We start from the raw sequence: 13,350 nt of genomic DNA, 5'->3' as shown, positions 1-13,350 counted from the left end.
AATGTCTCCTTTCTCCCAGCCCTTTCCCTGCCCTCCCTGCTCCAGGACGTGCTCCTGGGGGTCGAACCAGAGAGAAGCCAGGATTCTTAATCCTCTGTGTCCAACAGAAACACTTCTCTGGCAGTTTAATCATCACAACTGATTGTGCTCAATGACATTTTTGATACTTTGGGGTGGATTTGGACTTGAAAACCTTTCCAAACCTGCTGAGCTGATGGGCTGATGGATCCCCCTGGGCAAAGCCACCAGCTTTGTCCTCTGGAGATCACCTGGCATGGCACTGGAGCCAGAGGCAGCTGGCTCGTGGCTCCCAGTGAGTCAAAGCAATCGTAAAGTCAAATATGGCTGGGAGAAGTCACCTAAACAATCCCAATAAACCCACCCCACTTCTTTCCTTACAACAAGCAGAAATGTATTTACTCTGGTGGTGAGCACACTCTTCCTTTTGTCCTAAGTTCCCCCTTGCACTTTGTTCCAACAAATATTAAAATAGTGCTTTATTTCCCTTTAAAGTTTTTATTGACAACGTTGTGGATGTTCCCCTCCCATCTCCAGCACCATCTGCCCAGCAGAGGAATTCAGGCTTTCAGGCTGAAGATGAAAACAGGCTTTAGAGAGCTGGAATTGCTGGGTTTTCCCACCAGGATGGCTTTAAAGTGGCAAGGCAGTTTGTTTGCTGTTCTTTTGCTGGTGGCTCAGTGCAGCAGAGTCCTCCCTCCCTCCTTTTATATTTCTCAGGGGCTGCTCTGGTCCAGTTTTATGGAATCCTCTCCTTTAGAGAAAGGAGTGAGTTTCCTTGGAAGAGTGAGCAGAGCTGCAGGAGGCACAGACTCTCACAAGGTCTCAGCTTCTCTTTCAGCTGCATGAGCTGCTCAGAATGGCTCACACCCTGCTTCTCCCAGGGATTGTGGTGCTCAGGGAAGAGGAATTCCCTGTTGTTTTAGTGGAAGCTGCTGGATACTGAGGAGTAATGAAAAATCAGTCCTTAGGGTGGCAAAGGAAATTTGTTCTCTCTGACTAATGACTCAGTAACAACAGGCTGAGAATTCCCAAGGCAGGGCAGGCAGATGGTGTGACTGGAGAGGTTCTGAATGCAGCAAACCAAGAGCCTTCAGCCCCTGCTCCCAGTAACTCCAGTTCCTTCCTCTCTCTACCCACCTTACCCAAGGCTGTGCTCATTCCTTCCTCCAGCCCCTCTGACTGAGCAGTCCTCCTTTTCCAGAGGACAATGTCCACAGCTCCCAGTCCTTCCATGGTTATTTTAATTAACTAATCTGTTCAAAACACCCAGAGCCCGTTGAGCCATCTGGACAGATTGAAGTCACATATTTGTATTCCTGATGTGCTGATTAAATCCTTCTGTTTGCTCCAAGCCCTCAGTGCAGCCAAATGTGCCCCTCCAAAGCTGCTTCACACAAACAGCTTGGGGGGTTGGTTTTGTGGAGGAAAGGTTTTCTTTAGCTTTGGGAGAGGTGTGCTGGGATCCCCGGTGCTGGCATGAATCCCACAGAATGGTTTGGGTTGCGAGGGACCTTAAAGCCCATCCAGTGCCACCCCCTGCCATGGCAGGGACATCTTTCACTACCCCAGATTGCTCCAAGCCCTTTCCAGCCTGGCCTTGAACACTTCCAGGGATCCAGGGGCAGCTGAAGGATTGCTCTGGCACCAGGCAGGAGCAAGCAGGAGATGAGCAGAGGGTGCAGGGCTGGGATCTTTACAGAGCTCTGTGAAGGGCTCTTCCCATCACCTCCCTTCCTGGGGGAGTGTCTGAGGAGCAGGAATCCTGGCACTGAGGTTATGGGTATTCCCTGCCACGCAAATTCCCTAATTACCAGCAAGGTCTGGGAAAATAAAAGGCCAGGACAGCTCTCTGGCTGGCTCAGGAAGATTTAAACAGCTAAAAATTGGATTTACCAGAGATGCTGGAGTATCTGGGGATGCTGTTGGTGCATCAAACGCTCGGGACACCTGGAATGGGGAAGGAATTTCAGCCTCCCCAGCCACGTGGCCTTTAGCATCAGGGACAATCACCTGCAGAGGAGATTTCCTCTCCTCCTGTGCCGTGATTGGAAGGGAACTTTACAATATCCATCTCAGAAGGGGTTATCTTCTTGTGGAATTCATCTTACAATAAAACTGTCTGGGTTTTTATGTGTACTGTTGACTTTATTTGGTTTATGAAGCCGTAACTCCTGCGCTCCCGGTTTTATACAGGGAGGGATGGATCAGTGCATCTTCCAGCCAAGAATCTCAGCTTGGGAGCTGTGTGAGGCTTAATGACTCTGTCCTAATTTAAATAAGATGATCTTGGCTTTTACAAGGGAGCTGAGGCACCTGGAGGACACCTTTAGCAAGAGCAGGCAATTGAACTAAGAGAACTCTCCTGCCTGGGTGTCTCTCCCCATGGCAGAGCTTCTCCTTTAGCCTTTTGGCACCCAGGATTTTTGGGGTGGAACTCAGCCAGGCCCAGGCTTTTAAACATCTCAGAGGAAAAGTCATCCAGCACCAGAGCATGCCCCAAACACTGCAGCCACTTCAGGCTGCTCGATGGACACCTGCACTTACCCACTGGTGGAATCATCACTCCTGGAAGTGTTCAAAAAACAGGTGAATGTGGCACTTGGGGACATGGGTTAGTGGTGGCCTCAGCATGATGGACTTGATGATCATAAACATCTTTTCCAACCTTAACAATTCCATGATTCTGTGCTTTTTTTCTCCAACCTCATTTTTTCCATCTGTCAGAGCCAAACCCAAGGCAGTGGTGGCTGTTGGGATGAAAGACTTGGCTGAGCTGGATCCCTGTGGGTTCTCCACTCACAGGATTCTTCTTCCCTGCAGGTAAACGGCCACCTGGACTACATGAAGCAGATGGACACCATCCTAAAAGCTGTGGGCATTAAAACCAAGGAATTCCAGCCCATGGAGAAGGGCAGTGGCAGTCGTTTTTCCCCTCAAGCCAAGAAATCCCAGCGGGCAGCTGGCAGCAAGGCTCAGGGAGAGAAAAACACCAAGAAAGAGGAGGATGAGGCTGGGGGTGAGGCTCTCCCAGCCAGCTGCACTCACCAACAGAATTCCTCCAGCTCTGCCCGGGGAGAGCCCTCACCTCCCTGCCCAGACTGCTCACACAGCACGGACAGCAAGGAGCAGGCAGCGGGGAAAGGAGAAAATCACAGCAGAGCTGCTCAGCCGGCACAAAAACCGCTGTCAGCACATCCATGGCACTGAGATTCCCAGAGGATGGAGCTGGTGGAGCTGCAGTTTCCAGCCCCTCCAGAGGAGAGTGTGGCACTGGGTGAAAGCCACCCACAGCACCTCCCCGAGGCGAGAGAGGGCTGATTCCTGCCGGAGTCTGCCCTGCTCCTCGGGAATCCTCGACAGATCCCATCCAAATCCCTGCAGGAAGCAGCTGCACCCCTCGGCACCGTGTCCCTGCTGTGGCTGGGGGGAGCAGGTGGCTCTGAGGCGATTTTAGGCATTTCACAGAGAGGGGTTTGTTGCTAGAAAACATTTTTCCACTGGAGATGAGTTTGGTTTGAGGATCTCAGGTGTGTTCCAAGCTCTACCTGCCCCATTCTGGATGGATCCACATCTGCTCTCCGGCTCTGCTGACCAGGAGGGGAGAGGCTTGGGCTGCCAGGCTTCCTTCCCCTGCCTGCTGCAGGTTTGCTGCCAGGGCTCAGGCACTTTCTCATCTCCAAGATTATTTCTCTGTCTCCAGGCTGTGGTGTTGGAGGCCCTTTTCCTGTTAGAAACATGTTTGGGATCCTGGGTGAAAGCAGCAGGAAAATCGAGGAGGTTTTGGATGGTTTATGAAAATTCCTCTCAGGCTCTCCAAGCCAACAACCCACTGAGACTTGGCTTTTGTGTCCCACAGACATCTCCAGCCTTAAAAGCCCCATCCAGACATCATTTTAATTGGCTTAGAACAAAACCAGTGCTTGGCACAGGATGAACACGGATCTGTTTGATTTCTACCTCCTTCCAGAAAAGTGAATTTGCTCCACTGTCTTCATCCCCAGTCTCAGAGTAGAGGGAAGGACCCAGCTCTACATCCCCTGCCAGCACAGCTCCAGAACCTTGTGGGAATGATCAATATCTTCCATAAAAGCCCCTTTTCTGGCCTGTTTTGCTGCTGAGCCCAGGCAAGTGCATCTGGCAGGAGTGTGGCAGGTGGGTAACCCTCCTCTGGGGCACTTTTGGGGTTTTTATGCTTTGCCACAAGGGAGAGTTCAAACTCTCCCACCCCCATCTGGGGGATCCTGTTGACTCATGAGAGGGGAAATATTGGGATTGCACCTTCCAGTTTGGGTTCACACAGGGTTCTCCTCCTCCTCCTCCTCCTCCTCCTCCTCCTCCTCCTCCTCCCCACTGACCCAGCAGCCACGTTAATCCCCCCTCTCCTTCCATTCCCAGCTTCCTGCAAACCTTACCTGCAGATCATTCCTCATGGAGTCAGACAGGGTTTGGGGGTGATGCTGTGACTCAGCAGAGCACCATGGTTTGGTTACAGTGCTTGGCAACTCCTCTCCCCAAACCCATCATCCCAGGGGGCTCAGACCTGCCCAGCTCTGAGCTGGAGCCTTGCTGCGGAGACCAGAGGGACTGGCTGTGGGATCCCACAGGGATGGGGCTGCTTTTCCAGCTGCTGTCGGTGCCACTGGCTGCAGAGGTGGGATGAGATTCTCTGCTCGTCTCAGGGTTTGTCCACAATTACACAGAACTGCCTGAGACAGTAAGGAATTATTGCTTTTGAACGTTTGGCTTGAAGAGGCGACTCTCCCTCTCTCTCTGTCCATCTCCCGAGGCTGATTTGGTACCTAACAAACTCCACAGAGCCTTTTTCAACTCCTTTTCAACCCAGGTTGTAGTCCAAGCTTGTATTTATATAAAACCACTGTGGGAAGATGCACATCTTGATCTGGGTGCTCAACACCAGCCCCAAGCTCCAAGTGCATGGAGCAGTTTGAGATTTGAGTCCTCGGTGTGTCCTGGTCACTCATCCCTGGCTCCCAAGGGATTTGTGGCAAAGAAATGCTGGGTTGGTCATACAAATTCCAGTTCTGGAACATCCGTGGGCAGCGTGGAAAGGAAACTGGAAGTGTTTCAGTTGAAGGTGTGTGGCTGCTTCTTCCAGCATCCCGTATCCAGGGATACTCTGTGTCTGTTTGGATGTCAGGGAGCTCCAGGAGAACAGTCTTGGAATTAGGCAGAAGGCTTGGAGTGAAGGGTCCAGGGAGGGCACAGCAGCCAACTGCCAGCCCAAAGGCACTTGAGGAAGAATTTCCTAAAATAATTTGTTTTCTTGATTTTTTTAAATGCTCACTTGTCACATTTACTCAGCGTTCCCTCTGCTTATGGCTCTGGGGAGGGGGCTGGCATTGTAATTTAAAATATTCCTTTAGATTCTTATTTGAAGGGAGGAAAAAAAGTGTATTTTCTAATTGCATCATCGAGGCCGTGAGGAATTTTTGGAGGGAAGTGAGGTGGTCCTGTGCCAGGGGCGGGATGGAACCTGTGGGAGGAGCTGATCCCGTTACAACTGCGAGACACCCACAGAGGCACTGTGAGTGTCACCCCACACCCCCACTGAACATCCAAAAATCAGTGTTGGACACTGTGCACCAAACTGAGCCCCCGCAGCGCAGCTCTGCGTGACGAGACACGGCGCTGTGCGACAGCAGCCTGAGACAGCCACGACTCCAGGGGTGAGATCCAGCTCCAGGAGGACGTGGTGTAGCCCCAAAGCTCCGTGTTCCTGCTGAAGCAGCCCCAGACCTCTCGTCCATGAGGATGTTTTTCCACCGCTTCCCTCGGTGCACTCAGAGAAGATCTGCTGAGCTGTGTGCGTGCAAAACCAAGCCTTGGTTTGAGGTTAGGGCACCACAGAGTCTGGAATCTGAGGTTCAGGCTCACCAGAGGTGGAAAGGCCACAGGAAGGGTTCAGGAATGGTGGTGGTGAGCACAGGAGGGATGAAAAAGAGACAAGGCAGGTTAATTCAGCAGCAACACCTGGCTTGGCATGGTTTGATCCTCCTTGTGATAGTGCCCGGGGCCACCGTCCCCTCCCCGAGCTGCACCGCCTGCTGGAACAGGGAATCTGGGAGATGGCTCCCAAATCCCAGAGGGTTTGTGTTGGGCTCCTGGGGGATCCTTCCCAGCACACAGAGCTGTGTGTGCCGCGCTCAGGCCACGGGGGTGCCAAGCTGCAGCTCCGCGTCCGCGGGCTCCGCATCCCAAAGGCCGATGGAGCGAGCTCCAGGGCCCGGCCCGGCCGGGAGCAGCCTGGGCTCGCTCCCCACTGCCCCAGAGCCCACAGAGTCGGTGTCAGCCTGCAGGGTGAGCACGTTCTTGAGGGACGTGGCAGCGCGGGGGCCGCTGTTGGAGTTCCTCATGGACAGGGAGATGGCGCTGGGCCGGGGCTCCGCCGAGCGCCGGCAGCAGGGCAGGAATTTGCCCATGGCTCTCTTGAAGTCCCTCATGAAGAGTGGGTAGATGATGGGGTTCATGGTGCTGTTGCAGTAACCCAGCCAGGTGAGCACATCGAAGAATCCAGCCGGGACACAGCCACAAACTGCCTGCATGGGCACAGCAGGGATTAGCAGCCTCAGCCCCAGCCCAGAGGGGTTTCCCCAGCACACCAACATCCCCCTTTCAAAGGAAACATTAAAATCCCATTTGAAGGGTTTTTTCCTTGCTGTTGTTCCCTGGGGAATTGCATCCTTGGTCCCAGAGGTCCAGCAAGACCTTCTGGTGCCTCCAATTGAACCCAGCTGGATTCCAAAGTGAAAACTTCTGGAAACCCGACATAATTCCCACCCAGGCTCTTACCTGTGCCACGTTGGTGACGAAGAAGGGCAGCCAGGCCACGAAGAACATGCCCAGGAGGATGCCCAGGGTCAGGCTGGCCTTCAGAGCCTTCTTGCTGTGCTTGTTGCTGAACCTCCTGCTCTCGCTGCCGGTCAGGGGCTGGCTCGGGGCGCGTGGGACCTGCGGCCAGAGACAGGGAGAGGTGGGCAACTCTCCCCACCACCAGCCTCTGCCCGAGAAAAGTGACATTTGGGGCTCCAGATCCTGCAAAAAGCCCTGCCAGTGATTCCATTCTCCGAGGGGCGGCAGCTGGACACACACCGCAAGCCCTGAAGCACAAATTAGGAAGGGGAAGCAATAGAAAGCCTCAACACTGATTTTATTTCCTGTAAAAGAGGGTGTTTGTCATTAGGCTGCTCTTTAGAGAAAAACCCAGCTCAGTCCATGCCTTAAACAGGCAGCTCCAGCTGCTGATTACAGCAAAAAAACTAATCATGGTTTTAAAAGCAGGACATGAAATATTTCAGCCTCCAAACAGCACAACCCAGCCCTCCATCCCCTCCTGCAATCTAAAATTAAGTGATTATCTCAGCCCTCCCCTGTAATTAAATGATGCCCTGTTTCAACTCAGCTTCTGGCCCAAAAACAAATGAGAACAAAAATCTCTAAAATGAGATGAAGGTGAAAAAGGTTAAAAAATGAAATTTGAGGGTTCCCTGGCTGACACCTTGTTCCTCAGCCAGTTTGGGGCTTCAGGGAACCTTTTGGGCCTCAGCTGAATGACAGGGGAGATGGATGCTGCTCTTCCTGGGCACAGCAAAGCCCTGAGCATCCCCTGACTCTGTGGAATCCAAAAACCTGGCATCCTGTGAGAAAATAAACACTTTATGATATTTTCTGTTTCTTCTTTAATCCTCCTTTTCCTCTTGACCGTCTGCTGCAGCTCATCACGTGTGGGGGAGCTGGCCGGAGTCCTGGCTCTGCTCTCAGAAAGAACAAACTAAATCAAGGTATTTAAAGGCAATTAAGTTTGCCTTTTCCCTGTAGGATATAAGGTCAATAAAGCCTATTACAGGGAATTAAAGCTGTTAGATTTAGTGGCAATTACCTTCTCCTGGAGAAATACAAACAAGTGCAGCCACGTTTTTGTTATAAAACCCACACACTCCGGTTCCACCGGCGAGCGCACGAGGAGGGGTTTGGCAGCTCCTGTTATAGAGCAGGTAGCAAAAATAGAAGCTTCTGTTCAAAATAAGGTGCTCTCGGGAATCTGGCATTTGCTATTAGTTAAAATCCTTCTCCCCCGTATGTCTCACACCCACCACGGCCAAGATTTACGAGTGGAAAGTCAGATAAGATTAAACCCCTCGGGGATGACGCCAGCCAAGAGGAGGGGGGTGAAACTGCGTTTATTTTGCACTGCTGAGCATTTTTGCCTGAATCTTATTTATTTCTCTGCTTCTGCTTACGCTATTTCTGTGCCTGTGAGCAGCTCTCAGAGCTCTCCATTGCTGGGACAAGGCGTGGGGCACCTCAGAGGATGTCAGGGAGGTGCGTGGTGCCCAAAATCTCCCTCCCTGCGGTTGTCACATCCAACCCCGAGGCCATCCAGGAGGCAGAAACAGCCGAGGGACCCAAACCGTGGGCTCTGCCCCTGAGGGAGCCTTACCTGTGGGGTGGCCTCGTCGGTGGTGGCCACATTGGAGGTGAGGGAAGCCACCTGCACGGCCTGCTTGCGCGCCGCCAGCAGGATGCGGCAGTAGGTGAAGGAGATGGCGGCGGACGGCAGGAAGAAGGTGAGGCAGGAGGCCACCAGGGCGTAGGGCAGACTGACCAGCAGCCGGCACTGATCCTCATCCCCCAGCCCCGTGACGTTCAGGGGCCGCACCTCAAACTCCAGCTCGTGCCACCCCATCTTGATGGGCAGGAAGGAGGCCAGCGCTGCCAAGCTCCAGGTGGCCAGGATGAGCGCCAGGGCCCTGCAGGACGTCATGCGCAGCTTGTACCTGAGCGGGGACGTGATGAGCAGGTAGCGGTCCAGGCTGATGACACACAGGTTGAGGATGGAGGCGCTGCAGCACATGACGTCAAAGGAGGCCCAGAGGGAGCAGAAGTCCCCCCTGAGCACCCAGCGGCCGTAGAGCTGGTTGAGCATGGCCGGGGGCATCACCACCAGCCCCACCATCAGGTCCGACATGAAGAGGGACACCAGGAAATAGTTGGAGGTGTTGCGGAGGGAGCGCTGGGTGACGATGAGGAGGATGAGGAGGAAGTTGCCCGCCGTGGTCAGCAGGATGATGAAGCAGAGGAAAGCGGCCACCCAGCTGCTGCCCACGAGCAGGGAGTGCTCCCCCAGCACGCTGGCATTGGGGGCCCCCAGGTCCCCCTCCATGAGGAGCCGGGGGCAGGGCTGGCTCTGGGGCTGGGGACCTTCTCCGGCGTGGCCTGTGCTACGTGATCATCCCTGGGGATGAAGGAGGATCATCTCTCTCCTCTCTGGGTCCGTCCTCCCTCCTCCTCTCCTCCTCCTCTCCCTCTCTTCCCCCACTCTGTCTCTTCAGTGGCACTCGGGGCAGAGTGACATTCCCAGGAGCCGATCAGCAGGACCGAGCTCCCCTCCCCTTTACTCACAGCAGTTCCTTGTGCCTGTAAATCCCCCTGCTCTGGGATGTCCCTGGATGCTGCTTCTGGAGCCTGGGGACGAGCTGGATGGCAGCGTTCTCAAGATGCCAGGATGCTCTGGATGCTCTGGAGCAGGGAATAACACAACACCGAGATGCTCTGGATGCTCTGCACTCAGGATACTTCAGCTGCTGGGGGTGCTCTGCATCCCAGCATATTCCAGATGCCAGGATCCCCTGGACTCCGGGATGCTCTGGACTCCGGGATGCTCTGGACTCCGGGATGCTCTGGATTCCAGGATGCTCCGGACTCCGGGATGCTCCGGCCCCCCGAGGCTCAGCTGTCACCCCCGAGCTGAGCCGGGTTCCCTGCAGAGCTCTGTCCCGGGCTGCCAGAGCCGCTCCGTGCAGGAGCGGCGGAGCAGCCTCAGGCGAGGAGCGGGATGCTCCCAGGCGAGCCCGGCCGGGAGGAGGAAGATCCGGAGTGTGGAAGGGATGTCTCCAGCGGCAGAGGAGCGTCCAGCCCGCAGGGAGGTGTGAGAGTGGGTGTGTGCAGGTGCCAGCCCGACTTTCACCTGCTGCTGGGGATGCACACAAAGGATGCAGAAATGCCGATCCAGGAGGTGGGGCTGGGGGGGGAGAGGAGGAGATGAAATGAAGCGCTAATGAAAACAGGGATCGGGGCTAAACTCCACAAAGTGGCAGCCAGAGAGTTCCCGTTTCTGCCTTAAAGAGACAGCCCCGTGCTCTGCCATCCTTCCCATCCCTGACATCCCTTCCGTCCCTTCCATCCCTGCCTGGAGGCACCTGGCACCTGGTCCAGCAGGTCAGGGGCCAAACCCGGCCGGCAGCTCCGAGTTCCAGGCTCCATCTTCCACGTTGGGCTATAAAAAGCAAAATTTTCCAAAGTCAAACAAAAAAAAAACAACCAACAGCTGCACACAACAGCCCTCGGGAAGCAGGCAGAGGACTCGCTGGAAGATATTCTAGCAGCGATTCCTGCAGCCAGGGATGGAGGAGCAGAGACGAGGGAGAGCCTGGCCTCTCTGCTCCAGGGTTATTTGGAGTGGCCTCGGGGCAGCCCAGCTCCCTCCCTCCCTGCAATCCTGGATGGAGCCACAGCAACCTGCCCTGGGAGGCAACAAGTGAGAGGAGGCAGCTCAGCAAACCCTGCTGAGTGTCTGTGTGCTGCTGGGAATTCCACACCTCCACACTCGGGGCAAACACCTCAGGCTGCTGGGCAGGGACTGCTTGGGGTTTTTTAATGACCCAGCTGCCCAAAAGTGAGATTTTCCCAACAAATGGCCGTGATTTCTGTTGGGGGAGACCAGGGCTGAGGGCAGTGGCTCCAGCAGAGACCTGAGAGCCGAGGGTGTGCCCCTGGCACCCACCCTGTGCCCCCAGGGCCAGGCACAGGCAGCTGCTGCCCGTTCCTCCCAAAAGCTTTCCTTGACCCTTCCCTGGGAAGCTGTGCTGCAGATGTGTGGGTGAGAGCCAGATGTGCACCCACCCCGGAGCAGAAATCAGCCTCTTCACCGAGTCCTGCTTTTCCAATCACCTTTCCAACAAATTTGTTGTGGTTTTTTTTCCAGCTCCTGAATGGGCATTCCAGGCCTGGAAATAATTTCTGAGTAAGGGATGGGGAGGTGGGAGGCAGGGACCCAAACACACGGGGTTATCCCGCTGGGATCTCCGTGTCAGGCTGCCACTGGGAAACAGCCACTGCCACTTGTGCCAGGACAGGCTCTGCCCTCCCTCTGCTTCCCCAGGATCCTCTCCTTGGATGCTCCCAGACAAACCTCCCTGGCCACCCCGCTGTCACAGGGCTGCACGTGCCAGGCTCTGATTGCAGCAGGAGGTTTCCTTAGAAAAGCTTTTCCCCCCAGGAAAACCTCACTTCCCCAGCCCCTCTGTGCTGGGAGCAGAGGGAAACCCCACCCCGAGCCCACCCTGAGCAGCCTCCCCAGGCAGGAAAAGTGAACAGAGCAGCACAGATTTATCCCAGCTGGATCCACAGTGAGGAAGTGATGGCACAGTGCAAAGCCAGCCTTCCTTCTCATCCCAGCATTAGGAACATCCCAGTTTGTCTCCAGAGCTTTTGCTTCTGGGAAGGAGATTGGATCAGAGTCACGGAGTCGTGGAATGGTTTGGGTGTGAAGGGACCTTAAAGCTCATCCCATTCCCAGTTCCTGCCATGGACCTTCCTTTACCCCAGGTTGTTCCAACCTGGCCTTGGGCACTTCCAGGGATTCCAGCTTCTCTGGGCAGCCTCTTCCCAACATCCACAGCTCATCCTCCACGCATGGGAGGTTTTGGTTTGGATGTGTTTGCTGGGGAAGGGAATCTGAACTGATTGAAGCAAAATGGGTTTTTAAAAAACCTGCCTTGAAATGAAGACCAAATCCTACCATTGTCCCTGCAAAAGCTTCTCCGTGCCAGCAGCTGTCCTGGCTGTCTCCCTGTGCTGCGTTTCTGGACACATCTGCAGGGATCATGGACTCCACCAGCTCTGCTCTCCAGCACCACTAGCAGGGAAAGCAAAACCAGGTTGTCAACAGCCACCCAAGCATCAACATGGCAAAACAAAAAAAATGGTGAGGCAGAGAAAGCCAAACTGGGAGCTGAGAGATTTCGGTGAGGACATCCAGGCAGACCAGGGTGTAACACAGCGATGTCCAACAGTGCAAGGCACTCTCGGGATGTCCTTCCTTGGGATGGCTCCTTGGGTGTGAATTTGGGCAGAGCCTGGCTAACTACATCGAGTTCTGGTTTCATCTGCACACCAGCCCTCCACTGCCTGCCCCTGCTGGAGCTCAGCTTGTGTGGAACGGAGGTGGAGACTCCAAACACCTTGAAGTGCAGCTCCTGGGGTTTACAGGAACAGCCCCCTGCTAAATCCAGCCTGTTTCCTCTGTAAAAGGGCCCCATGATGGTGCTCGGTGACCACCAGGGGTTTCTCCACCTTTTCCTGGCTCTCAGGTAAAGCTCCTTTCCTTGGGAAGACACTTCACAGCCCAAAATCATCACAGTGACCCACAGAGCACCTCCAGCCTTGCCAGGCCCTCCCTGCTCAGCCCATCCCCTTTGCTGTGGCAATTCCTGCCTCCATGCAGACCCTGTCCCACCTCCCGAGGCACAGAGCTGCTCTCCAACCTGTGCAGAGACCCCAGAGCCTCACGGAGAGGGCACTGAGGGCTGACCCAGCACAGCCTCTGACCCCTCCTGGAGCTGCTGGACCCTCCCCAGGGTCAGAGCCAGCCCAAGGAGCGTCACTGATGGCTCCTGAGGGCACATCCACGCTGCCCTGGCATCAGTGGGAACAGAGGTTTGCAAGGGCACCTCCAATGCCTGATCCAAACATTCTTGGGAAGAGCCCGCTGGTCCCAGCCCCTCCTTCCCCCGAAGGGATGTTCCCCCTGTCCGAGTTCACATTCCAGAGCATTCCCGGGGGCCGTGAGCGTGTGGATACCAAGGAACACGCCGGACCAAGACTGTCACCTAGTGGCAACAGCGCCGGAGAAGGTGGCGTGATGGGAGAGCTCCCACAGATCCCACAGATCCCAGAGATCCCACAGATCCCACAGATCCCAGAGATCCCACAGATCCCAGAGCTCCCACAGATCCCACAGATCCCAGAGCTCCCCACAGATCCCAGAGATCCCACAGATCCCAGAGATCCCAGAGATCCCAGAGATCCCCACAGATCCCACAGATCCCAGAGATCCCAGAGATCCCCACAGATCCCAGAGATCCCAGAGATCCCCACAGATCCCAGAGATCCCAGAGATCCCACAGCTCCCACAGATCCCACAGATCCCAGAGATCCCAGAGATCCCACAGATCCCAGAGATCCCACAGCTCCCACAGCTCCCACAGCTCCCACAGATCCCACAGATCCCCACAGATCCCCACAGATCCC

At 55.0% G+C, this 13,350-nt stretch overlaps 2 protein-coding genes across 7 annotated transcripts in view; one reads left to right on the top strand and one right to left on the bottom strand.

The window, feature by feature from the left end:
* Positions 1-6,179, top strand: part of TMCO4 (transmembrane and coiled-coil domains 4) — a 35,734-nt gene extending 29,555 nt beyond the window's left edge. For 2 of the 4 annotated variants that reach the window (XM_088066416.1, XM_088066415.1), the window contains one exon: positions 2,842-6,179. In XM_088066416.1, coding sequence (XP_087922542.1) covers positions 2,842-3,228 — 387 coding nt within the window. In that variant the 3' untranslated portion in view covers positions 3,229-6,179. The remainder of the gene's footprint in view (positions 1-2,841) is intronic. The other 2 variants (XM_088066417.1, XM_088066418.1) reach the window with 1 other exon arrangement.
* Positions 6,180-6,182: 3 nt separating this feature from the next.
* On the bottom strand, positions 6,183-12,993 carry HTR6 (5-hydroxytryptamine receptor 6). Of its 3 annotated transcripts, XM_088066421.1 has the most exons (6): positions 11,840-12,993; positions 10,246-10,315; positions 9,442-10,060; positions 8,480-9,274; positions 6,832-6,990; positions 6,183-6,578 (listed from the first exon to the last, which is right to left on the bottom strand). In XM_088066421.1, exons 4-6 carry the CDS (start codon positions 9,200-9,202, stop codon positions 6,186-6,188), a joined length of 1,275 nt encoding a protein of 424 aa, XP_087922547.1. In that variant the 5' UTR covers positions 9,203-9,274; positions 9,442-10,060; positions 10,246-10,315; positions 11,840-12,993; the 3' UTR covers positions 6,183-6,185. The 3 variants fall into 3 exon arrangements, with proteins under 3 accessions (XP_087922547.1, XP_087922546.1, XP_087922545.1); XM_088066420.1 differs by having other exon boundaries at positions 8,480-10,060; positions 10,239-10,315; XM_088066419.1 differs by having other exon boundaries at positions 8,480-10,315.
* Between the last annotated feature and the right edge of the window lie 357 nt (positions 12,994-13,350).

This window comes from Pseudopodoces humilis, chromosome 24, assembly GCF_049639895.1.
Source record: "Pseudopodoces humilis isolate 2021_Gansu_Grassland_sample_001 chromosome 24, ASM4963989v1, whole genome shotgun sequence".
NCBI classification, from domain to species: Eukaryota; Metazoa; Chordata; class Aves; order Passeriformes; family Paridae; genus Pseudopodoces; species Pseudopodoces humilis.
The sequence above is the reverse complement of the archived record's forward strand: the minus strand, read 5'-3'. Positions and strand labels throughout refer to the sequence as shown.

Coding starts and splice junctions, on each gene's coding strand:
- HTR6 (XM_088066419.1), bottom strand. CDS start 9,202: ATGGAGGGGGACCTGGGGGCCCCCAATGCCAGCGTGCTGGGGGAGCAC. Junction 6,991..8,479: donor CCGACGAGGCCACCCCACAG/GTAAGGCTCCCT, acceptor CTCTGGCCGCAG/GTCCCACGCGCCCCGAGCCA. Junction 6,579..6,831: donor TCGTCACCAACGTGGCACAG/GTAAGAGCCTGG, acceptor GTGCCCATGCAG/GCAGTTTGTGGCTGTGTCCC.